The 27,237-nt window shown below is 41.4% G+C and overlaps 1 protein-coding gene across 3 annotated transcripts in view; it reads left to right on the top strand.

Moving 5' to 3' along the window:
- Nucleotides 1-27,237, top strand: part of Pcca (propionyl-CoA carboxylase subunit alpha) — a 300,754-nt gene that overhangs the window by 165 nt on the left and 273,352 nt on the right. For all 3 annotated transcript variants that reach the window (XM_034498630.2, XM_076930527.1, XM_076930528.1), the window contains exons 2-3: nucleotides 20,981-21,058; nucleotides 27,112-27,159. In XM_034498630.2, coding sequence (XP_034354521.1) covers nucleotides 20,981-21,058; nucleotides 27,112-27,159 — 126 coding nt within the window. The remainder of the gene's footprint in view (nucleotides 1-20,980; nucleotides 21,059-27,111; nucleotides 27,160-27,237) is intronic.

Raw genomic sequence — 27,237 nt, 5'->3', positions numbered from 1 at the left:
CGGGCTCGCGTGGGCCTGGTTGCCCGGGGTTCTCAGGCGACACCCACGGCGCATTCCAGCTGCCCCAGGTCCGGGCCCCGAGCAGGCTACTGGGCATCTCTTGAACGCTCCTACTCGAGTGCACAGGCTTAAATGGGCCGAGCTCCTCTGGCCCGCTTTCTGTGCTCCTCCGGGATGGCCTTCTGGCTCGGATCTCAGAGTCTCGCGGTGCTGGCTTCTCCTGCAGCTTTCTAGACAGCGCTTTTAAGAGTTCGCATGCTCTTTTGCTGTCTTTGCAGCGACTTTGAAGGGGCATCGTGGATTGCTGTTTGAATAGTTAAGGCTGTGAGTCTGTAAATACCGTGTTAAGTCAACATTGCTAACAGAGTACACTTGTGACCTGAAATCCTGCTTAAACTGTATGACACCATTGTAATGTGTGAGAAATGCAACCTCCGAATTTATTTTTCTTCCTAAGGACTGTTTAGCCTGATTAGAAACGTAGTTCACGTCCCTGGTTCACCCTGAGTGCCACTGGTGACATTTTTGACTCACAGATTTGGAGTTTGTGTTAACCTTCCATATGGGATATATTGGCCTTACCGTTGGTTTCCCTAACTTTCCAAGTACACTTACTAATTCACTTGAGAATATTTGTTAAAATGAAGGTCCCCTGAAAACCCCTTGAAAGCTGGTTGAGCGTGCCTGATAAGTTTCCCTGCCGAACATGTGTAGTGCTGTCCACTTGTAATCACACCATTGGAAAGGCTGAGGATTGTGAGTTCAAGTCCAGGCTAGGTTACATAGAGGAAATCTGTCTTAAAACCTTTTCTACCTGTCAGAAGAAAAAGTTAAAAATTTATTTTCTAAAACGTTCGGTTTGGTTAATTATCATTGAAATTCGAACTGACACTTGGATGATCTGCCTCTTTTTTTTTTTTTGAAACAAATCTCTTTGTGTCGCCCCTGGCTGTTCGGGAACGCTCTGTGTAGACCAGTCTGGCCTCAAAGTCGCAGAGATCTTCCTGCCTCTGACTCCTGAGTGTAGATGGTACTGCTGTGCTCAGTCCATTTTAATCATTTTAAGGAAATGCAAACAGTCCCACTTAGGTAGTGTGAGCTGGAAGATTATGCCTGGAGCCAGAATGCTGGCGCTCATTGTTCTTTGTGTTGCCACATCGCTTTTATTCCTTAACTTTTATCACCCTGTAATCATTTAATCTACTTCTGCTCTTGCTAAGACCCTGACACGTTTCCTTACAACATTACGAAGCTATGGCCTTTGAAGTCACACTTAATATATTTCTACTTTTTTTTTTCTTTGTGGGGTTTGCTTTCTTGAGACAGGGCCTCACTTAGCCTAGCTTGACCTCAGATTTGCTGTGTATTGGAGGAAGATTTTGGTCTCCTGCCCCCACTTTCCTTCCCCCATCCAAGGGCTGAGGGCTGAGGGCTGAGCCCCGGGGCCTTGCACTTGTTTGACAAGCACTGTGCCACAGAACTAAATCCCCAACCCCTGCTCCACTTTCCAAGTGCTGGCATTACACATATTCACTACCACATCAGGTTTGGATGTTTTATATTGGATGTATGGACCGAAAGCCCGAAGTGTTAGATGACTTGCTTAAAGCCATAGAACTAGTAAGTGGCAGTCTTGGAATTTGGAAGCTCTAGGCCTGGTACATTGAGTTAGAGCTGCACCACTGAGCTACACTGCCAGCTTCCTATAAACAGTCAATACTTGTAATTATATTATGCTATTTAAGTTAAACAATGTTTCAACAAAAGCTGGTTAGATGGCTCAATGGGCAAGGGATGGATTGCTACAAAACCCTGGTGACTTGGGTTTCATACTTGGAACCCAAACAAAGGGTTTGGAAAGAACCCTTTGCACAAGGAAAAGTGGAAGGAAAGAACTGATTGCACAAGTCTGTGTTCTGACCTTTAACATATTCACAACCATAATAAAATGACAAAAGATTCACACAACTGGATCTAGAGAGATGGCTCAGTCCTTAAAAGCACTTCCAGAGGCCCTGAGTTCAATTCACTCACAACCATTAGGGGTTCTGGCCTTTCAAAGCACCAGAAATACATGTGGTGCAGAGACACACATACATGTAAAACACTTATACACATAAATTTTAAAAAAATCTTAAAAATTATATATAAATAATACATATATACATATTATACATATATATCTTTCTCAGTAGATGAATGTGCACATGTGTGTTCATGCATGTAGAGACCAGAGGTCAGTGTCAGGTGTCTTTCTCAGTCACTTCCCACTTTTATTTTTTGGACAGGATGTCTTACTGAATCTGGAGCTCTTTGATTCAGTTAGACTGGCTAATCAACAAACCCTGGACTTCCTGTTTCTGCTTTCCCAGGGATAGTCTGTACCTGGCTTTTTCGGAGATCAAACTCTGGTCCTCATGCTTGCATGGCAAACACTTTACTGATTGAGCTGTCTCCCTAGCATTTTTTTTTTTTTTTAATTTTAAAGTTACATTTATTGAGTGTAGGTGTGGATACCATAGTGTGGACAACTTTCAGGAGTTAGTTTTCGCCTTCGGCAATGTCATCAGGCTATGCTGCAAGTGCCTTTATTCTCTGAGCCATCACACCTGCCCTATTGTTTTTTGCTTTTTGTTTCTTTCTTTTCTCTTTCTTTCTTTCTTTCTTTCTTTCTTTCTTTCTTTCTTTCTTTCTTTTTTTTTTTTTTTAAAGATGTGTGCACTCTTGGCTGCTAAGCCATTATTGACCTCCCTTCTTTGTGCTTTGAGATAGGAGCTCATTCAAGCTTGCCTGGCCTTGAACTCTCTGTAGCAGAGGATGACCTTGAACCTCTGATCTGATTCCCGAGTGCTGGAATTAGTGCTTCACTACAGCATTAATTTATGCAGAGCTGGGGTCATGTTAGCATGTACTCAAGCAACAGAGCTGTATCTCGGATGCATGGGACCTCTCATCTTAGGCTTCTTTAATGTGTCAGCAGAGGCTGCATGTTGTTGTCTTAGCACAGTGTCACAGGAGGTGCTGAGTGTGATGTGGTGAGTGCTTGTCACAGTTGTGTCACAGAGCATTTCTTCTCTGACCTCCACCATGATTCGGGAACTGCTTCTGGCCTCCTCTACATGCTTCCTGTATGTGGACTTGAACTTCATTCCACCACTGTTTGAAACAGAACCTTTTCAAGATTTTACAAACCCTCTCCCTTTCTATTTCTGTAAACCCCTCTCCCTTCTATTTCTATTTTGGATGGAAGGCAGATAGCTTACTCTTGACTAGTCTAGGAATTCTAGAACATTCTTCAAGCCAGTTAACAGATGTGCTTGGTTTTAGGGTACATGGATTATCAGTGGCAGCAGGACACTATCCCACCCCCCTCCTACAGTCTGAGGAGCTTCCTTATCTCCTAGGGACCTCTACTCAGGTAAAGCTGGAGCCTTGATTTTGTTGCAGGGAAGAATTTTAAACTGAAGCAGACTGAAAATTTACTAAGACATTTCTAACATATAGAATTAAGTGTAGTAGTTAAGAGAAAAAGAAAGTAGGACATACCCAAGTCTTACACAAGAACACATGTGAGCTTTTGGAAGGAAAGGTGCAATTAAGTGTCATTACAGAAGTCCTGTCTTCTGCTTTCATGGCTTCTGAAGTTGTATCTCAAGAGTTGCTAAGGAGCCCAAGTGAGTCTTGCAATGACTCCTGTTACTGGATAGGATTACAGCTGGTGGGGTACAAATCAGAAGGGTTGCCAGGAGCTTAAGATTTTTACTACAATTTACCAGTGGATACTACACTGAAACAAACAAACAAACAAACAAACAAACAAACAAACCAACCCAAAACCTCCTTCCCTTGGGTTCTGTAGAGAAACAGAACTGATAGAATCTATCTATTATTTGTCTGTCTGTCTGTGTCTATCTACTCACTCTATCTATCTATCTATCTATCTATCTATCTATCTCATCTATTAATCTATTATCTATTCATCCAATATATTTATCTATTATCTATCTATCTATCCATCCATCCATCCAACTGTCTAGGATTTATTAGAATGGTTTACAAGCTGTGGTCTAGCTAGTCCAATGATGGTCCAAGAACCCAATAGCTATTCAGTTCTTGAGGCTGTATGTCTCAACTGGTTATCAGTATATACTGGAATCCCCAAAAGGTAGTCTGTATTGCCAGTGAAGGAATACACTTGCCAGAGATATGGACAATAAGCAGTCAGAGAGAGAGAGAGAGAGAGAGAGAGAGAGAGAGAGAGAGAGAGAGAGAATATGCTTCCTTTTCAATATCCTTTCTATAGGCTGCCAGCAGAAGGTGTGGCCCAGATTAAAGGTACCCATCTACTTGGGTTTTAGTTAATTCCAGATGTAGTCAAATTTGCAACAAAGAATAGCTACCACCCCTCCCCCCAATAACCTTTGCCTGCCAGTAGCTCCTCACAGGCGAGTGAGGCCTTCAGCCTTTGTCTTTTGGAAGATGTTGACAGCTGGATTTTGTGAAGGATGCTATGAATTCATGGTTACAGTGTATGTGTTTTATTTGGAAGACAGAGTGTCACATTACTGTTCTCCATTTCCCTGCTCTGACACTCTCTGCTCCCTCTTTAGTGACACTTTCTGAGCAGTTGAAGGTGTCACAGAGATGTCTATTTAGGACTGAGCCCTCGGCAGGCACCTGCTCTCAACACTTGGACTACTTATGAACCTTACATTAACTGCCCTCTCTGACTAAGGCTGAGGGACACTAGTCTGTGGATATAAACACAGAGATTTAGAAGGCAATTTGACAAAGTGCTAATTTTTTAATTAAAAATTATTATTTTTCCTTTACATGTGTTTGTATTTTGCCTGCATGTATGTCTGTGAACCATGGATGTGCCTTGTGGCTATGAAGGTCAGAAGAGGGCATTGGATCCATTGGACCTGGAGTTACAGATGGTTGTGAGCTACCATGTGGTGCTGGAAATTGAGCCCTGGTTTCTCCAGAAGAGCATCCAGTGCCTTAACTTATGAGCACTCCAGTCCAACAAGATGTCCGTTTAGGAAAACAACAGTAGTAGATCCCCTGAAGGCCTACAACCTTCTCTACTTTGTTAACATTCTCCCTATAAAAGACAATTATGTCTGTGTGAGCAACCTTCACAGAAAATGTGGTTAATTGTGTTGGAATTAACTGATTTTCAGCTGGCAAGAGGTTTCAACCAGATTCCTAAGTTGGGAGCTCCTTCTTGCCCCCATGCATCCATGTGCCCATGGTTTGGGCTGTATTTCTATTCTGTCTCTTACCGAGTTCACATTTAGTCTTTACTTACTTGATTTGTGAAACAACCCTTAAAACACATTCTTGTTTAAATACTTGTTTTTTTCTTCTTTCTAGCTATGTTCAGTGGCTAGAGGTGCTAGTTTTATGGTAATTGTAACAGTTTATTGAGCTTTTATATGTCTTAAAGGGTTTTCACTCCCACTCCCAGCTCTGATACTGGTCTCGTGAAGGCTCAGCTGACCTCCAGCTCTCTCTGTAGTTGACTTTGCCCTGAACTTCTTTATCCTTTCGCCTCCAGTTTTAGAGTGCTGGGATGACTGGTGTGTCCTACCGTATCTTTATGATGTGCCGTATGTATGTATGCTGTCCTAGCATACCATCACTGTGCTATAGCCCCAGCCCTTCACATATTTTATTCATGTAGCAGCTAGGTCAGAAATTCCAGCTTTACACAAGAGGAAACTAAACTTGAGCTGTTAAGTAATTTAAGGATATATAGTTGACTGGGGTAGAGTCTGAACCTTGGACTATATGAGTCCAAAGCCTTGCTTTTCCAGTAATAACTTGTTTGTCAGCCGAATGATAGTCTCATTGTGTGACACTGTCACAGTTTGAAGACTTAACCTGTACTTTTGAAAAGCATAAACGTAGCTAGTGCTTTAGGATTGGCCAAAGGTAAATCTTCTTAACATTTAGTTTGTAAACAAACAAACAAACACAACAACAAACACAACAAAGACCCTAAGCTTATTTCAGAAACTGATTTCTAGTAAAATAAAACATTGATGGAAAAAAATGATGGCATTTGTACATTTATTTAGTTATTTATTCATTCAAGGGTTTCTCTGTTTAACCCAGGCTGTCCTGGAACTATTGTGTAGATTAGGTTGACCTTGAATGCCTCTCTGCCTCTTGAGTGCTGGGATTAAAGGCCTTGGCCACCATGCCCTCTAGGCTGGTCAACAGTACATTTAAACCCTACATTTTTGGCTATCATTTGTTTCCTCAGTTCAAAACAGAGGAAAAACATGGCAATAGCCCTGCTCTAACTATAAGGGAAGTTGGTGACATTTTTGATCAAGAGAAAGGAAAAAAAAAACCCAGTTGTTTAAATGGGCCTATGGTTCATCTATATATTTATTTTCATTTTAAAATTTTATGTGTATGATTATTTTGCCTATATGTATGCTTGTGTACCACATATTTGCAGTGCCTATGGAGGCCAGAAGATCCCTTGGAACTTTTGTACACGCTTGGCCCAGGGAGTGGCACTATTAGAGGGTGTGGCCTTGTTGGAGTAGGTGTGGCCTTGTTGGAGTAGGTGTGTCACTGTAGGTGTGGGCTTAAGACCTTTATCCTAGCTGCCTGAAAGCCAGTCTTCCACTAGCAGCCTTCAGATGAAGATGTAGAACTCTCAGCTCTGCCTGCATTGTGCGTGCCTATATCCTGTTATACTTCCTGCTTTGATGATAATGGACTGAATCTCTGAACCTGTAAGCCAGCCCCAGTTAAATGTTGTCCTTATAAGAGTTGCCTGGTCATGGTGATTGTTCACAGCAGTCAAACCCTAACTAAGACAGAACTAGAGATCCAGACAGTTGTGAGCTGCTTGCTATATGGGTGTGGGAATGGAACCCCTGGTCCTATGGAAGAGCAGCCAGTACTTTAACCACTGAACCATCTTTCCCACCCATCCATCAATCCATCCATCCATCCATCCATCCATCCATTTATTTTTGTTGGTAGTAGGTGAACAGGGGCAAAGGATGTGAATGGAAATTAAAAAAAAAATTCATTTATTTATTTAATATATATTAATACACTGTAGCTCTCTTCAGACACACCAGAAGAGGACATTGGATCCCATACAGATGGTTATAAGCCACCATGTGGTTTCTGGGAATTGAACTCAGGACCTCTGAAAGAGCAGCCAGTGCTCTTAACCACTGAGCCATCTCTCCAACCTGTGAATGAAAATTTTAGACAGAAATACAGGGTTTCATAGAGTTATCTGTAGTTACAGGCTGACCAGGGCGCAGTGTGTTAATTCTTCACTACTGATGGGTACCCAAGAGATAAAAAGGAGAGTTGGTTAATTTGGCTCCCCGTTGCAGAGGTCTTATTTAATGATCATGTGTTCTACTTCTATTGTTCTAAGGTAAGGCTGAACATCATAGTGGGGAACATTGGGGCAAGGTAGCTACCTCATGGTGGACAGGAGGCAGAGAGATGGAAGGGGGCTCAGACAAGATAAAGTCTCCAAGAACCTGCTTCCTTTATCCAGGCCCCATCTCTGGATATTAGCATTGATGGTGCTGATGATGGCTTCTCTACAAGTACCATCAAATTATGAAGCCACCATTAGAGTCAACGCTCCCTGGATCCAACCACTCTCAAGACACACCTTTGAATGTTTCTGCTTTGGGTACCAAGTCTTTAATTCTTGATTCGTTAGGACATGTTTTTGACCCAATCCATAATACAGGGGAAGAACATTCAAGAAGTAATTTTCATCCATCCATGTCTGTCTGTCTGTTATTGTAGCTGTCTTTGCACTTAAAGAATATTTAAAAGTATTTCTGAAGCATCTTTTCGGTCTCAGGCATTGTGACACAGGCTGATAAGGCTGGGGAGAACCTGGGGCTGGAGGTGCTTAGTAGCTGAGAACACTTGCTTCTCTTGCTATGTATAGCATTTCTCTTGAAATGTATGACATTTCATCACACCCTGTAACTCCAATTCGAAGGGATATGAAAGTTTCTTTTGGCTTCCATGGGCATTGCATATATGTAGTGCACTTACATATATGCAGACACTCACACGCACACACAGGAAATAAAAACAAATCTTTAAAAATACAACTGCAGGTGGTGGTGGTGCATGCCTTTAACACCAGCACTCTGGGAGGCAGAGGCATGTAGATCTCCGTGACTTTGAGGCCAGCCTGGTCCACAGATCAAGTACTAGGACAGCCAGGGCTACACAGGGAAGCCCTGTCTCCAAACCCACAAAAAACCAAAACCCCAACCAAAAAATAAAATAAAACAAAACAAAACAAAAAAACCCACCCCCCCAAAAACCCAAAGACCAGGAAAGAGTAAAACAGTGTGTCACAGGTACAGAGAGATCAAGGATTAAAAATAAAGGTTAGTGAAAGAATTTGGTAAGTTCATTGGATTTGAGTGAGAAGGAAGTCTCCTTCAACAGAGTCAATCGTTAGTGGGCATAGGCATAAGTGCTTAGCTGCTTCAACCGCATGATAAAGTGGTATATGCAAAAATACTGCTTTGTTTTGAGGATGCTAGGATAGTAGACACCTCCTGCAGGCTTTGTGAGGGTCTCCTCTTCCCTCCACAAGCATATTAATAGGCCTAATTCAGTAATCATAGCTGCCCTGCTTTACAACAAGATATCTGCCCAACAGCATTTGCTGAACCTTATATTACTTTTGTTGTTCATGCTTGTAGCCAAGGGATAGTGTTTCAAAATATCTTACAAAATCTTTCTTGTTTCAGCTTCAGGAACTTTCCCTCTTGATCAACCTCTTCTATACATTGTTTACTTTGGTATGCGAAAGCCTATTGCAGTCAGTGATCTGCTCTTTACACGTATGTTTTTATCTGAAGAACCTCTCCAATTATTATTTAAGTTGGCAACTGTTATCCTATTATGATGAATCTTGATGAGCAGCTTGATTAAATTACGTCTGCACCTGAGAATTCTTCTTTCATATCTTGGCTTCCTTTACTTGGTTGTGACTTAACAAAAATCATCCCCTTTTACTTCTTAGAAAAATTTCAGGGAGTAGGAAGTAGTGATAATGTTGGTTCTGGATAGGAGAAAGGGAAGGCATTTTGCACACATGGCTTTGAACATGAAGGTAACCCAGCCTGCATCTGATGGACTAGGTGACCAGAATTTTGGATGGAGAGTATGCCGAGGCAAATCTGGGAGATGGGATTGCATTTGGCATAATCAAGGGGTGGAGAGTTAAGTGCATGAGGGGGGATGCTAAGAAGTGAGGTGAGGCAAGACGCAGTCATCTCAACTCTTGTTCACAGTTTAAAAATGAGAGTCCAGCTGGGCTTTAGGTAGGGCAAGCTTGTAATCTCAACTACTCAGGTAACTGAAGCAGGAGAATCACATTTCAGCCCATCGTGGGCAATTTAGTTAAACTCTCGAAAAATGAGAGGGACGAAATGTACAGTGTAGAGTGTTTGCCTAGCACATTTGGGGTCCTGACTTGGTCATCAACGCCAAACAGACACATAAATTGGAGTTTAAATGGATGTTTTAAGCAATAAGATTCACATTTTTGAAAAGAGCATGAGTGACTGCTGTCTGAGGAGTGTTTCAGTGTGAGTTCCGTGGGAAAAGTGGAAACAAGGAAACCCCTCAGGAGGCTGTTGAAGATCAACCAGAGGTGATGGTGACTTGTTTAGATCACAGTGGTAGAATTTGTGAGGACCATCCAGGTTTAGAATATATTTTGGAGCTAAACCCAATATAATTTGATTGTGGCCTAGAATGGGAAGGAATTACATATAAAGATGGCACCAGGAATGATTCTTTAGACATAAACACAGAAAGGTACCCCATTTTATGGTTTTGTTCATGGGTCATGGAATCTCCATAGACACCTCCCAGGAGAAGAAGAGAAGTTTACTAGGAGAAGACTTTCATGACAGGATGTGGATAGCCCAGTACTGTGCAGGCCTTCTGCAGACAATCGTAACTTTTGTGGATTCTTGAGTACAGTGGCATTTCACAGTTCTGCACAATCCTCTGGCTTGACAATTCTTTCCATCTTTTCTTCTAATGATTTCCCCTGAACAATGAAGGGACTGTGCACGTGTTCTCCTAGAGCTGAACACCTAGTAATCACTTATTCTTAGCTCCTTGACCAATTATGAGTCTTTGCAGTTTAGGCTGCCTACTGCAGTTTAGGCTGCTGAGAGATAGCCCAGCCAATAAAGGTACCTGCTACCAAACCTGATGACCTGAGTTCTACTTTCTGGTACCCAGATGGTCAGAGAAGACGGACTTCTTAAGTTGTGCTCTGACCTTCACATGCACAGCGCATACATATACATGCACACACACTTGCATGTGTGAAATGCTTGCTTGCATGAAATGAAATTAATTTTTTTAAAAGAAGCTCCTCTGACCAAAGCTAATAGCAGTACTAATTTATGGAACTAAATATAATTATTTTGAATGTAATTTGAAGACACCATAGCCATTTAGAAAACAAGAGCATAGCTTCCTCTACTAGGGCCTATGTTTTCTATGCTTTGGGCGTTTGACCAGGTTTTGAGTATCAGATGTAAAGTGTTTACTGAGTAGTGAGCCTCAGTCTCCATCAGAAAGTGATTGGTTATCCTGTAATAGACTTCCCACTATTGTAACAGGGGCACATCCTGTCCCTCTAGTCTGTTGGGTGCTGTGTGCAATATCCATAGCTGATTAAGACTTGACTTTTCTCGTTCAGCAGCCTGCTTTGCACCCTTTTAAACTATGAGGGCAAGCCAACAGGGCAAGCCAACAGGGTTGATGGACACTTCTAGCTCAGTTCTAACTTGGTTTCTTTGTGTCCTGTAGCCAGAGCCTGTGGTGTCTTCATCAATAGGATGTTACTGTTTGGTTCTGATGGACACATCAACGGTAGTTGCAACAGTCTGTATTATTTTGGGGGAGCCTCAGGATGTTTCCTGATGAATGACTTGTAGGCAGGTAGCCTGTCTCTGGTACTTGGGTTTGCATTTGATAACCTATGGCTTCTTGGAGCATCTCCATATGCCTGTGTAGAGTATCTCGTTCAAACTTGAGAAAAGTCATGTGCATGTACGTGTGTGTGTATGTGTGTATGTGTTTGTACGTGTGTGTATGTGTTTGTATATGTGTGTGTATGTGTTTGTACATGTATGTGTGTGTGTGTGTATTTGGAAGTATAGAGATGGGACAACCTAGTAGTATGTCATTACAGGGTTTCATTGTCTTGAAGCTCACTGGTAGCCAGACTGGCTGGCCAGTCAAGTATGTCTTTAGTGCTTTAATCATACCATATTAATAAACTTAGTCATAAAAATAAAGAAGGACATCTATGTCTCTTAGGTATAAAAATGACTTTGATTTTTATAGTAGTCATGAAAGTGAAGGAAGCAGACAGATACCTGTCTCTCTATAAATAAGGAAACTTTAATTTATCAGGATAAATGGAGCTTACTCTAAGTCAGGCAAGGTGGCACATGCCTGTAAACTCAGCACCAGAGAGACTGAGACAGGAGGATTGCTATGTCTGCCTTAGCTACATTGTAATATTAAGGCAACCAGGGCTTCATCACAAGAGCCTGTTTCAGTATCGTCTTAGCATTGCACAGGTAGAATACCCATGTGAATATACAAGTTTGATACTGGGGTTTTTCCTATTGTTTTTAGCATGCCAATGAGGGTGGGGAGACTGAGATAAAGGAAACTAGCAATTTAAGAAGTAACTTGTTACTTCTTTAAAAAAAAAATGTGGACCTCTAGCTGGTTGCTATAAATTTGGCACTTTTTGCCACATCAGGTTGTATGAGAACAGTTCTGTAGAAGTGGGTTGGTGAGGGTCTGTGGACACAAGCTTGTGTAGGACTTGTGTGAAGTGAAGAATGCAGGGTAGAACAGAGGAAGCATCCAGCCAGCATCCCTCTCTGATGCAGGATAGAGCAGAAGAAGCATCCAGCCAGCATCCCTCTCTGGCTGGAGACTGCTGTCAGTTTTATCCTCAGGAACGCTTGTAGAGCAGTGGTTCATTGTGTAGCTGCAGTTCCCCAGACCTGCAGAGGTCGAGCGTCTGGGGTGAGTCCAGCTGTCTGTTTTATTCAGCAAGCCTTCCAGTGGTTCTGATGCATTGTACAGTTTGAGAGCCACTGCTCAAGAGCAGGGCTATGAAGTTGCCATACTGTATAAAGAGAGTTACAAATGGATTTAAAAAAATGCCAGCATTTGTATTTTAAACATTAAAAGACCAATTTGACCTGAGAAGATAGCTTAGTCAGTAATGTGTCTGCCATCCAAGCATGAGAAGCTGAGTTAGGCTTAGTTAAATCTTAGTGTGGTGTGTGACTGAAGCCCTAGTGCTGGGGGAGCAAAGCCAGACTAGCCAGTTGTTGATCTCTGGGTTCACTGATACCCCGACTTAAGAAGTAAGGTGGAAAAGTATGGAAGAAAGACCTTGGCTTTCATACACATATGTACACACATGTATATGTACTTGTATGCAAATGTGCATATCACAAACGTATACATCTGTATATTATGCATACGTTTGCACAAAGGAAAAGGACTAATTTTTATCTTTAAAACATTAAAAAATGAATACTTGGGTTTTTTTTTTCTTTTTAGTTTATCAGTGAAAAATATTAAAGGATTAAATAAAAGTAGAAGCACATGGATCTCTGTCAGTTTGAGGACAACATAACAAGCTTCAGGCTAGCCAGGGCTATAGAGTTAGATTCTGTCCAAAAAAAAAAAAAAGATTAAGAGAACAATGTAATGATCTTTTTTGGAGGGCTTGAATTTTAATCATAGAGTCTGGTATAGGATAGAATTAGTGTTCCTGCCAACTGAGAGGAAGAGGTTGGTTTTAGAACTGTCATTCTCAACCTGTGGGTCATGACCCCTTTGGCAAACCTCCTTCTCCAAAAATATTTACATTATGATTCAGAACAGTAGCAAAATTGGAGTTACGAAGTAGAAAAAAGATAATGTTATGGTTGGGGTCCTCACAAGATGGGAACTGTATTAAATAGTAGCAGTGTTAGGAAGGCTGGGACCATGGCTCTCGAGACTGAGAAGGGCTGAAGAGAGCACAAAGTTGCTTCCGAGGCAAACAGCCAGAACAGAGAGCCCTTGGGTTACCTCTTTGTGCAACCCATAGAGCATTATTATTATGGCAGTTAGAACTGTCTTTCGGAAATATGATTGAATATTATCAAATCTTAATTTCTTGAAAGATAAAACTTTTACCTTGAGCCTTCACTGTGTGACTTTGAGTTTTAGCTCTGCTCATTTGGGCCTGGAGCCAAAGCTTAGTCAAAAGAACGATTCTTATCACCTATGATTCTTATCAGGGAACTGTTTCCAAGATCGAGTGTGTAATGTGGATTCAGGCTAACGGTCACCAGGCCTGTTTCATACGCTCAGTATATGCAAGTGGCTGGCTGCCATATCAGACGGTGCGTCACTGAACTGGCTCTCCCTTGAGGTGAAGGAACTGACTGTGACTTTGCCTGAGGCTTGAGAGGCAGGAGCTTTAAGGATTGATGGAGAATTTCTGTATAGTTGGGGCTGGAGAGATGGCTCGGTGACTAAGAGTGCTAACTAGTTTTGCTGAGGACAAGGTTTGGTCTCAGGACCTACGTGGAGACTTACAACCATTTGTAACTCTAATTTTAGGGAATCTGACACTGTAGGCTTACATTTTTCAAAACCTAGTTTAATAAGGGTTCTTAAACACTTTAACCTCCTTTTTAGTCCACCACCCACCAGAGGTAGTAGAAAGGAAAGGTTACTAGGGTGATGGAGGATGTGGATCTGTTTAGAAGTAGTTCTTATTTGTTGTTAGTGTATCAGTAGTTCAGTTCACATGAACCAGCAGTGATGGCTCAGTCCACGTGTAAACAGCATTCATGAAACAGCAACCACAGTTTAATCCAGTAGAAACTGAGAGGGCTCTGCCAGTAGGCCTGAGTCTGCACAGAAGCAGCAAAAAACTACCAGAATACCCCCAGAAGTTCTTTGTTTTGTTTGTATCTACAAAGTCACAGCAAACAGTGATCAGAAAAGAAGGCAAGGCAAATCAGTGCCATAGCGTCATCAGTGAAGACCAGCAAACAGTGACAAGGCAAACCATGCAATACCATCATCCACTGTCTGTTGGGTTATACTTATACCCTTTCCAAACAGCATGGGTCCTCTCAGGTGTCTGTTCCAGCAAAACTTCACATGCCCCTTTTCCAGGCAGCCTCTAGAGAAACACCACGCTTGTTTTCAGCAAAACATACCCCCACGCGTCTTCTTCAGCAAAAACATCCTCTCATAACAGTTTCCAGAAAACATCACATGACATAACTGAGTTTCCAAAGAAACCTGGCATTTCCATTTCATGATACCTCTTCTGAAACTGGAAGGCTCCCACACCCCATGGTGCCCATATATACATTTAAGCATAAACACATACAGATAAAATAAACAGACATATAAAAGGAAGGAAGGAAGGAAGGAAGGAAGGAAGAAAGAAAGAAAGAAAGAAAGAAAGAAAGAAAGGAAGGAAAGTAGGTGACCAGGACTGGAGATATGGCTCAGTGGTTAAGAGCACTTCCTACTCTTCCACAGGCCCCTGGTTCAATTCCTGGCACCTACATGGCAGCTCAAAACTATAACTCCAGTTCCAGGGGTTCTGATACCCTCACACAGGCATACAATGCACATAAAATAAAAATAAATAAAATTATAAAGAAAGAAAGTGTCCGTGAGGAGGGGAGCAGGTGTAAGTGCACAATATCAGAATAGGCCGGGTACGCTTGGAGAGGATACCACATCTACATGGTACCATTGCTAGCAGGAATGGCATGTAGGAGTGTAAGAGGGTAGTTGAAGCTTCTGAGTTGGAGTATATAATTTCCTCGTGTTCTAGCTTAGTGTGGAGACAGAGGTGGGAGAATCTTGATTGGACTGTGCTTCTCAAATGGAAGCTGTTCTGCTTAGGTGATGGGTACTTAGGTGAACCATCCAGGTGTGTCTGAAAGAAATGCTATGTGTGTTGACATAGTCTGGCCTCCATTTAGAGAGATGCGTTCCTCAGAAGGTCCTGGTGGTCTGTGGAAATGTTGCAGTCCATTCACAACTGGGGCTTCTGAACCTCTTTAATTACTTGCAGAGGAGACAACCTTCCTTCACCTAGACATGCAAACATGAAGCGTCAGCTTGGGCTTCTTTTCTTGGCAGGATTGTCTGTGTCCTTTTGAATTAGTTTGTCTACAGAATTGTTTTATTTTTGTGTCCTGTTCACCTGAGGGTATGTTATGTGGCTTTGGTCAGGGCAGGATTTAATGTGGAAATTGTTCTTTGAGATGATTGCTAGTGATTAACTGGTTTTACTCACAGGGAGACACAACCCCAACCCAAAAGCAGGCGATATTTTATCATCAAAGGATACTTATTTTCCTGTTTTCTTTCAGTGGCTAACTTTGTCTAAAGGCATGGCCACATCCTCAGTTTTGGGTTAATTTTCTGTATGCTGACAAGACTGCATCAGGTATGACTCTTTGCTGCAGTGCTCTTAGCAGCCTCCTGGCTGCCAGTGCTATCACTGCTCTCCTTTTGCATATGAAGACATTTCCTGTGCACAGAGTTGAGAATTGTTCCCATGCTGGAGTGTAGATGAGAGCTGTCTGAGTATTATTACTCTTATGGCAAGTCTTGAGTGGCTTGGTATGCTTGTTAGAGGCTAAAAGCTGGGCACTTTGAGCTTTTGTGTGTTATCTTACCTTTGGGGCGCTTGACAGCCTGTAAAGAGCCATGTGATCATTTTAATGAGTCTCTTGTGAACTAAGGAGATAGCATCACTTACATTTTAGGAAAGGCCCTTAGGAGTGATTTGTTTCATGTCTTACAGTTCTGCAAGAGTAGAGCTGTGCCTCAGCCCATGTCTCCCTGATGGTCATGCTGCAACCGTGTACCGTGCTAACCGGGCACTTACTTCTTCCCAGGAATGAAAAATACTTTGTTTCTGAGGAAGCGAATCAGTGGCAGTCTTCCTTGGCTGTGGTAGTTTTCATAGTTATTTTAGGTGAGGTTGTTTTTCTCAAAACTTTTATTTTGTATCATACTGAAAATTGAGCACATGGACTTGCATGTTTGTCAAAGACTTTACCACTTAACTCTGTTGATGCAGAGCTCTTCTTGTCTGAAAGGGAATAAGAGACAGTAGTATTCTGGAGTCATATGAATGAGCATTGAAGTGGAAATTTCTGGTTTCTTCATTTTCAAACTTTCATGAAAGTTTTGCTGAGACTGAACAAGCAGAACCAAACTAGTTCAGACTGGCCGTTTCAGGTTGTGATTGGGAAGGCTCTTAACTTAGGCTGTCTTACCCTGGGTTGTTTGTCTCCTGTAATGATGTCTGTGTCTAGTTACTGGCTAACTAGGGATCTCCATGCTTTTTCACATGCTGGGTTACATTATTGAGAGTTTACATGTCTGCACACTGTCTTCTCTCTGCGTGTATCTGTCTCTTTTTAACCAAGTACTTTTAAGTGCTGCTACATTTTCTTCTATTAGTTCATGTGTAATTTGTAGTAGATAATTCTTGAACCCTGGTGGAGGTGTTTTAAAGTCTAGTTTTACATTATTGATCTTTTCTTGAGAGTAAACACATAATATGCTGACTTAGCTGGCTCAAGCATTCTTCAGAGATTAGGTACTTAGCGATTTCTGGACTGTTCTCTTCTCTTGGGCCAAGTTTAGCCAAGTCCATTGTTCTGGGACCCATGGAGGCGATGCACTTTATCCTGAGAGTTACTTAACAATGCATGCCAAGTTTGCATAGTCACATAAGTTCTTTTGCCTTTTCTGTTTTTTTACTGTCACAGAGTCTCAGCAATGACATCACTTTCTTAGCTGTCATGTTCAGTCTGAATAAACTGCATGTTTCGAGTAACTCTTGATAGCAGTCCAGGTCAGAGCTCACCCTCAGGGAAAAGTCAGCTGAGCTCTTATTTTCCAACTGAAGGCAGAAGTGTTCAAATTGGGTGGTTTGAGGTGAAGAAACAGGATGAGGCTGAGCTTGGGCTGGTCTTCAGATGCCTTCAGGCCTCTCCTCTGTGCTCAGCTACGTTCTGCAGAGTTTTTCCCCAAAATGCATCTTTTTGCATTTTGTCATTGTTATTGTTGTTTGTATGTATTATCTATGGGGCTTTCATTTTAATGGAAGATGTAGATTTAGAACCCAAACTTGAAGTAAGCAATCGCTTGGCCACATCTGTTTTCTGTAGATTTTTTTTCCCCTTCCTACTCTTAATAGCAATAGCTGCTCACACATACCCTACACTAATGCTTTATGGTTTTAGTGAAAGCGTTATCTCTTACCAGGGCTTAGTAATAGGGTCGTAAGTTGGTTATTCAAATTCTCACAGGAGTCACTGTAGAATGTCCATTGCTTTACTGATAATTTTCTTCTTTTGCTGTTAATGCATTGATTTCAGTATGTTGTACTTATACCTGCCAGAGAACACTCCACTGTACGACTTTATTAGATCTTGTTTATCTACTGCACCAGCAACAACTATTTGTGTCTCTTGTTTTTGTTTTGTTTTGCTGCCACAATTTGTGCTGCAACAAACTGACTGGCAGGCAACTCCCCAGGTCAGCATGTCAGTTCCTCAGCTGTACGTGTAAATGCTCAAGAATAATAGCTGAGTGGTTTGGAATCTAGAAATTCTTTTTTGCTCCAAGGTCCTAAAAACCATTCTCTTTGGTACTTCTTGTACAAAGCTCTGCTTGTTGCAAAGACATTGGAACTGAAGAGAAAGCATCATCTTTTGCTCTCATTCTCTTAAGTGAAGTAAGTGTGATCCTGAGAGTGTCTGTGAATCCCTTGAAAATTATTTGATTTCTGTCATCAGAAATGAGCTGTGCCAGTTAATATCATTATTTTATATGCGTTGGACTGAACCCTGCTCCTCATAAATGCTATGTGAGAACTACAGAGTTCACAACTCCAATATGCTTAATTCCTTAATGGATAAAGAAACCATCTGATTTGAGCCTTACATGACAGATGTTTCAAAGGCACAGTGACAGCTCTTCCTTCTTGGGGGATCAACAGCTGCCTATCTGGACTCAAGGTCACTCATTCTGAGGGCCCATGCCTAGCGCTGGGAACTTAGCTAGCTCCGTGCAGCTAGTGAGGTCATGGGTCTGCAAGGAGAACCTTCTCTTGCCACTTTCCTTACTGCATTCTTAGATCCTCATCCTCACAGAGAAGTACAGCTCTCACCCTCATCAAATGAAGACCTGGTCAGAATGTGGAGATCAGCTGTCTTGCGGGTATCTAACCCCCTTTAAGACCTCTACACCTGAGGCTTAGGGAACAACAGGAACAGAGGGCAGGGAGAAAAGAGACAGGAGACAGGGCCATCTGCTGTGAAATAGTTTAAAACAAAGGACAAGCTTGGGAAGGAAGGGGTGAACTTGGGAGGAGCTGCAGGGAGGATGTGATCCACATACTGCATATGAAAATTTCAAAATATACAAATTTCAAAATATAAGTGTGTGTGTGTGTGTGTAAATTTATTTATTTATTTACTTGTTTGTTTTTTTTTTTTTTTTTCTCTATGTGGCCCTGGCTGTCCGGGAACTTGCTCTGTAGATCAGGGTGGCCTTGAACTCAGAGATCCACCTGCCTCTGCTTCCCAAGAGCTTTAAGGATTAAAGGAGTATACCACTATGCCTGACTAAAATGTTATTTTTAGGAGAGTATGTTGGCATGCTGCTATGGTAGACCAGTGTGTGGCTACAGTGTTAGGAGAACAGCTGAGAATGCCAGCTCCTCTGTTCCATGGATGGAGCTGTAGGTGCTGCTGTATCCCCCATAGTGTCTGTGACCTAGCAGAGATGTGAGAATGCCCAGCCTTCACACCTAAGCCTTGTCTTTAGAGTTTAGAGTGGGCTGAAGCTAAATATGCAAACGTTCTTTTGAGGAAGGAATATTATCTTTGTTACTAAGTTTGTTGTGACTCTGAACTTTTTGTAGCTGTTTCACTGAGGGCTGTAGAAGGTTGGAATTTTTAATTCTTTGAAAAATCATTTTCTATATATTTTTAAATTTTTTTATTAGTTCTTTGAAAGTCTAGATGGCTGAATTTTATCTGAGCACAGAGGGAATGGGGCAGAACCTCCCTTGCCCATCCAAAGGATAACTTCCAATAGGCACCAATGTCATGGTGGAAGATGCCATTGTTTTTATCTTTAAATTAAAAAACAAAGTTTTCTAAATTCCTGATCTTCAAAAGTTAGAAGCTGGTAGTATTCAACTCAACTTTCTGGTGTATAGAATTTGGGATAATACAGCAGGAACATGGAGTGTGATCTTGGTGTGTACTGTGGACATAATATACTTAATTTCATTCCTGCTCTCAGTCATTCTTTTCTTGTCAGTGTGATGGCTTCCTTTAACAAGCTGCCTCTTTCATGTCTCCTACTCTTTTTTCAAGTAGAGAATACATTTTGTAGTCTGTGTTTAACTTCACTTTAAAACATTTCGGTAAGACGCCCTTTCTTTTATGAGTTTTTAGAATATTCTAGGAGGCATTACTCACTACATTTTGCTGTTTGTGTTTTCCTGCTCTTCCAGGTTTGGATCTATCTTTACCACTAACTACTAGACAAGTCAGTTTTTTAAAAGTTTATCTTCTATTTGTATGTGTGTGCGTGTGTGTGCGTGTGCCCTGACATGTGTGTCCATGTCCGTGTAAAGGTAAGAGGACAGGTTGCAGGAGGCAGTTCTTTTCTGCCACCGTGGGTTCCAGGGATCAAACTCAGGTCTTCAGAATTGCATCACAAGCACTTTTATCCCCAGATCCATATGCTGTCCCAACACGTCGTCTTGGTTACTTAACTTCTTGTTTTAACTTTCTGATTTAGACAATAGTTTATTAGCTGTGACTTAAAAATACACAAAGATAACATTCCTTCCTCCAAAAATTTTTTTACTGGTAAACAAGGAATTAGATTTAATCAAAATTAACTTTTTAAAGTTTCAAATGACATGTAGAAAGTAAAATGCAAATGTGTAGAGTAAGATTAGAAATTGCGATTATATATCCAATGAAGATATGAGTCTAGAATATATCAAGAATCCTTATAACACAGCAGCGAATGAAAATCCAGTTTGAGTCTGGTGGACACACCTTTAATCCTAGCACTTGGGAGGGAGGAAGAGATAGGTAGATATCTGAGTTTGAGGCCAGTCTCATCTACAGAGTAGGTTCCAGGATAGCCAAGGCTACATAGAGAAACCCTGTCTTGAGAAATAATAAAAAAGAAAATGAATTTGAATAATAGTTATAGAATTTAAATAGAAATTTCTATAAAGAGATGATAAAATGACACATAAGCTTATGAAAGACATTTGTGTAAGTAAAGCCATCTAGCTGGATAGGATGGTGTGTATCCTTCATAACAGCCCTTGGATCTCTGAGAGTTGAGGTCAGCCTGAGTCTACCTAGTTTCAGGCTAGCCAGGACTACACAGTGAGTCCCTGTCTCAAAACCAAAAACCAAAAACCAAAACTCAAACCTAAACCAGTAATAAAGACATCTAGTCATAGGCATAGTCAGACCTCATTCCATGTGTGTTACAATTTTTATTACTTATTTTCTTAATATCTTAAGGCATTAAGACATACTTTCTCCGGAAATAATAATATACTAGAAGCAAACTTGATAATTTTGGATTTTTATCCATCAAATCCTTTTTGTGCCAGAAAAAAGTCATAATTCATGACAAATAAAAAAAGGAACATTTTATTAGTTACTAGTCATTGTTAAAATTGAAAAACCCTTAAAGCCACCACTTTATTATTTATTTGTTTACTTACTAAGTACCTAGGGCTTTGAAGGCAAAACCACAAGAGTCTAACTGCTTTCCTCTTTCTTTCTGTTTTTAATAGCATGCTCCGGTCTATTCACAGCAATGTCTAGTGGTGTCCCGGAGTCTCAGTTCTGTGGAATATGAGCCTAAAGAAAAAGTAAGTATTTTAAAAATACTCTCGATAGCTAAGTTAGACTGGTTTTACTTTCTTGTTGCCACATGATGTTCAGTGGACTGATTGAATTGTGGTGATATTGTAATTATTTATTGCATTGCTGAAGTATTGTACGCTTCTTTTCTATTTTTCTTTTCTCTTCTCTTCTTTTCTTTATATGTGTGAGCATGCATGCATGTCTGCATGGAGGCCAGAGGAAGACATCTGGGACCCTGCTCTATCATTCTCTGACTTGCTCCCTTGAGACAGGGTCTTTCACTGAACCTGCAATTAGGCCTGCAGCAAGCCTCAAGATCCTCCCGTCTCTTCTTTTCACTGTGCCTGGGTTACAGGCACTGAGTGGCCATGCCCAGGCATTATTGTGATTGTTAGAGATTTGAACTCCCATCCTTATGCTCTTACCCAGTGAGTCATCCCCCAGCCCCTGTTCATAGGTTTTAGAGAGGCTCAATCTCTGTTCCGTTTTTCATTTGTAGAGTACAATTTGAGTTTGGTGGTATTTCCTCTCATTAGCATCAAAGGTGTTAGAATGTGGATTCAGGGGCTTGAGAGATGACTTTAGTGGTTAAGAGTTTGTTTCTCAGCACTCACATCTATCAGCTCTCAATTACCTCTAACTACATTTCCAAAGGATTTGCACTGTTCTTGTGAAATATTGAACTGTTTTGTGTGTTGTTACACACACAGGGTATGAGGAGACCCGATATTCCTTATAACGACCTCAATTCTCCTGTGTGCTGGATATCTCACTGTAGTGCAGGGGTGTAATGACCTGGGTTCTCTTGTGTGCTGGCTATCTCACTGAAGTGCAGGGATGTAATGACCTGGGTTCTCCTGTGTGCTGGCTATCTCACTGAAGTGCAGGGGTGTAATGACCTCGGTTCTCGTGTGTGCTGGCTATCTCACTGAAGTGCAGGGGTGTAAGATGTAAATAACTTGGGAGGATTTCTTTTATGCTAGGTCCTTACGGTTGCTTAAGGGGAGGCATGACACAGTCCCTGCCCCTGGAGCATTGTCAGGCTGTTGATCCCCACATGTGCTGATGGTTGCTGCTGCCCTGAAGCTAACCTGCTGTCTTTACTATTGTATTTTTAATCTCTCTTTCTGGGGAATATACTTACCCCATTATTCAGAGGTAATCACTCCATTATAAATGAAGTAGATTCGGTTCTCAGGAATGAGGAATGGAGGTGGTCATGAGGCTGGAGAGGATGAGGAACAGGCCTACTGCTTGGCCTTTAGGGCCATGGAAAAGGATCTAGACACCATGACCATAGAGGCCATAAAAGTCTACATGGTCCTTTGTAGAAATTGTTCATCCTGAGACTTGGCCTTGAACTTGGAATTTATGAGGAAATACATGAACCCTCCAGTTCAATGACTGCTGTATTAAGTAACCAGGGTGAACTTGGGGATACCAGGGATAGAGAGTTAAAGAGGTCTCAAGAAGAAAAGGTATGGATAGGAGAAAAAAGAATCTATAAAAAAACAAGCAAGTGATAGATGGGTTTATCTTATAGGAGGAAGGCTTGTGTACAGTCTACAAACAAATAATATTAGAAGGAGAATATATAAGGCTGTGGTGGTTTGAATATGCTTGGCCCAGGGAGTGGCACTATTTGAAGGTGTGGCCTTGTTGGAGGAAGGGTACCACTGTGCTTTAAGACCCTGGTCCTAGCTGTCTGGAAGCCAGTCTTCTCCTGTCTGCCTTTGGATAAAGACGTAGAACTCTTAGCTCTTCCAGCCCCATGTCTTCCTGGACACTGCCATGCTTCCTGCCATGATGATAATGGACTAAACTTCAGAACCTGTAACCCAACCCCAATTAAATGTTGTCTTTTATAAGACAATGCCGTGGTCATTGTGTCTGTTCACAGCAGTAAAACCCTAAGACAGAGGCCATGGAATTGCTAGGATAGGAAACAAAGATTGCAGAATTAAAAGATGATGTAAAAGCATATAAAAAGCTAGTGCTTTATTCTTTAGTTAAGTGAAGGATTAGAGGTGGCAATGCCTACTTTACTTACATAAATTTTAAAACTTTGTAGGAAATTATTTTAACCTTAGTAGTCTGTCACTTTTCTGTACTTAAACAGTTACTAAGGACTGCTGTCTGCTGTACCAGGAAACTGCAGGAGCTGTGCCCAGCTATCAGTAAAGAACAGGCTATGTAAAAACTAGAAGGAAATATGCTTTTGCTTTGTGTTTAATTTCTGTTTTAAGGAAGCAGGGGTTAAGACTAATGATCTGGGATTTATAAAATTTATGAATTTAAGAAAAATTATTAACAGTGGTTAAAGCCTTACTGATGCAGCTTTAGTGAGTAAAGAACTGGGTTCAATCTCTGTTCAGAAGAATGAAAAAGAATGAGAAGAAAGAAGGAAAACAAATGGGAAAAAAGAAGGAAAAATAATGGGATGAAGGAAGAAGGGAGAAGAAGAGGAATGATGAGAATCTCTGGGCAAAGAGAGCACCTGAACTGACAGTTGCATCCACTGCCGACTCTGAGTCATTACTGATTCAGCACCGCTCCCATCATCCCTTTCTCAGGACCATCCTCATGCTGAGGCTGGACCTTGGCACTCCTCACACTGAGGCTGGACCTTGGCACTCCTCACACTGAGGCTAGACCTTGGCACTCCTCACGCTGGACTTTGGCACTTTTAGTTTGTATTTTCAGAGAATTAAGTCTTTAGTCTTAGGGCTACTAATTCTGGGTCTTTGTTGTGGCAGAATATCCCAGTAGTGGGAATGTCTGGTGTAAGCTACTTACCTCACAATTGACAGAGAGTAGTGGGGCAGTGAGGTCCTGGGCGAATTCGAGCACTCAACGACAGGGCCCAATGACCTGCTTTCTTCAGCTAGGCTTTTCCAGAGCTTCCCCAAATAGTATCTCCTGGTGGAGACACTCCTTTATTAAAGTCTTCTGTGGAGGTTACATAGTGTCCAAAGTATAACATTTTTCATTTGAACCTGTCATTGACTCCATATTAAAATTAAATTAAATTTATTTGTATGTTTGTGTGGATATGTATATGTATGCACTGGATATGTGTAAGTACGCATGCACATGTGTAGACATCTGTGTGGAAGCCAAAGGTCAATCAGTGTCAGATACCTTCTTTTGATTGCTCGTCACTTAATTCATTAAGCCCCTTTGTGCAAGGGTTCAGGGTCCTGAGTTCTGGTTCTGCTTTTGTGGTTTTCCCCAGGGTACTACCTTAGCGGCGGCTCTTACAGAGAACATAAAGTTTCTGTTCTTTAAATGTCAGTAAGTCCTTTCCTTATCTGCTGTGTTAGTCTCCTGACGTCCCCTATTTTATCAAATGTATAGACCAGACCGAAAATCTCTTGCAGCTTTTTGGAGCAGCTCTCTGTCTTCAGTATGGCTGCCTTTGCATATCCTGATCATGCCACCACTTTGCTGTACCCAGAATCCTGGATACAGCTTTAGCATAGCACTTAGCACAGTTGGTTGTGATTGCACCATGCTGTCTACTGAAGGTGCAGTTGATGTGTTTGGAGGAGGGGTTCAAAGTTGCCTTACTTCCATATGTGCATGCTCTCGGGCATGTGCAGCCTGTTTGGAAGAACATCTTTATTGTTGGGAACCGCACTAGTCCCACATTCGGGCGGCCAAAAATGTTGGGGCTAGGCTGCCTCACTTTGGGCGGCCTAAAATGTTGAGGCCCTCTCCACTCTGCGCTTGGCGGCCACTGTATCCCGGCCCAAGCTGTCGCTCCGGTCGGCGGGTCAGGGTTCAGCAAGAGAGAGAGTGAGGACCGACTCAAAGAATGGAGACCAGACAGAGTGTGTTTCAATCCCGTTTATTTTTCAGTCTCTCTTCCTAGTCCAAGTCCCAAGTCTTGAGTCTCTAGTTCCTAGTTCCTAGTTGTACTCAATTTGTTCTGTTCCGAGTGTCTAATGTCTACTCCTACTCCTAGTGTATGAATCTCTGTTACTCCAAATTGTTCTCCAAGTTGTACTCTCTAAAGTATCTGATTCTCTGATCTCTCTTCTGTCTGCCTTTATATGTCTCACTTCTAAGCCATGCCTTTTGGTCTCACCTTTAATCATGCCCTTAGGTCTTGTCTCTAAATCTGATCTCTAAGTCACACTCTTAAGTCACACACCTTTAATCTCACACACCCAAGGAAAGTCCTGGGTATCTAAAGCAAGATGTTATCAGAGTGTGCTCAGCTGTTGTAGGCTATTGTAATCCAAGTCTCATGTCAGGGTATATGGCTCAAGATGGCTGCAAAGCTGATAGCCCCTTTCTGCTAAAAGTCGGCCCCCAACACTTTATAGCAGTGGTTGCCTTTGGTACAGGGACCAGAGTGTATCTCTAGTACTTTAAATTTTCTGAGGGGCTGCAAGGAGGCTCAGCTGTTAAGAGCACTGTTGCTGTTACAGAGGACTGGGGTTCAGTTCCCAGCATCTTAGAACTATCTATGGCTCTATTTCCAGGAGGTTCAAAACCCTCTTCTGACTTCCATAGGTACCGGGCTCACAGATGCATATACATACATTCAGACAACATTCATACACATAAAAGTAAATGAATTAAAAAAGTTTTTGAGGCATACATATCTGATTTATTTAAAAGAACATTTATGGCTGGAAGGTTGATGTGATTATCCATATTGAGTTTGTGCAATGCTTGAGTATAAGAGGTGTTAACTTGACACCTTGACACCAGCACAAGTGTCAGGCATGAATACCAGCCATGAGCTAACATGCTTTTTTTTTTTTTTTTTTTTTTTTTTTTACCTTTTATTGGTTCTTGGTGAGTTTCACATCACGTACTCTAATCCTACCCATCTCACCCATCTCCCTGTTTCTTCATTTCTGCCCTTTGCCTTGCAATCCCCCCAAAAGAAAATACAAAACAAAAATAAAGGAAAAAAGTCAAAGCAAAATCCCATCTAGTCAGGGAAACTGTAGTGTGTCACAGTGTGTCTCACGGTACACCCATCTGCCCATACATCTTTACTTGCAAATGTTCATTGCATGAGGCATTGGTCTGATTCGAGGCCTCTGGGTTCTGCTACTCTGTCAATACTGCATCCTCACCTGGACTCCTCTTGGTTATCCTGTTGTTGCCCTGTGTCATGGAGATTCTGGAGCTTTGGATCTGCAGGATTGGCCCTTTTGTTCAGCCCACTAGCCCTCCTGCACCGACACCAGTGGGGTGAGCTCTCCAGCACTTGTCAGAACGTCACGGTTTCAAATGCAGCTCATATGCCTAAGTGTGTTTTTCTTAGGAAATACATGCTGTTAAACAGTTAGTGTTGCCATTTGGACAAAGAACGGTAATAACCTCACAGTATCATGCCTGAGTAAGAGTAGATTATCTTAAGGGTCTATATGATCAAGATTCTGACTGCCTCAGAGTTTCATTGGGTTGGGAGTTTACCAGGCATCAAGGATGGTCTCAGGCTAGTAGTATAAGCCATGCTTGTTATAATGGTTAATACTTTCCAGTTTTAAGATTTTAAACTTTTCATGTAGCTAAAACTATCTTCCCTAAGATATACGAGTCCCTTCTGTTTATTTTTATTTTATATGTATGAGTGCTCACCATCATGTTTGTATGTATACCACCTTGTGCCCAGTGCCCCCGAAGTCAGGAAAGGGTATTTGGTCCCCAGGAACTGGAATTACGGTTGTGAGCCGCCATGTGGGTGCAGAGAACTGAGGCTGGGTCCTCTGTAAGAACAACAAGTGCTGGGAGTTGAATCTAGAACCTTTGATATGGTAGGCATGTTACTTTATGGAAATCAATATAGTTTAATTGTTGAATAAATTAACCTAGTCAATTGATGCTTTAATCAAGTTATTATAGGGCCAGATCTAATCGGATGAATTTAATTGCTTTCTGATTGCAAAGAAACATATTATTTTTAGCATATATTATTAAGCTAGAAAGTAAATGTTTACTAGAAATATATTTATTGATAATTGTGGAAAATACTGTTTTTTTTTTTTATAATCTCAAAGTAATAGTAATGATTTTCCTTTTTGTTTCTTGTCAGACTTTTGATAAAATCCTCATTGCTAACAGAGGAGAGATTGCCTGCAGGGTGAGTAGGGTTTGAATTATCTTTTGTTTTGCTTGGAAATATGTTAAAGTCCCTTTGCATGTGGATCTTAACAAGTGA

The sequence above is a fragment of the Arvicanthis niloticus genome, chromosome 3 (assembly GCF_011762505.2).
Source record: "Arvicanthis niloticus isolate mArvNil1 chromosome 3, mArvNil1.pat.X, whole genome shotgun sequence".
Classification (NCBI taxonomy): Eukaryota; Metazoa; Chordata; class Mammalia; order Rodentia; family Muridae; genus Arvicanthis; species Arvicanthis niloticus.
Note: the sequence above shows the minus strand (reverse complement) of the source record. Positions and strands in the feature narration are given on the sequence as shown.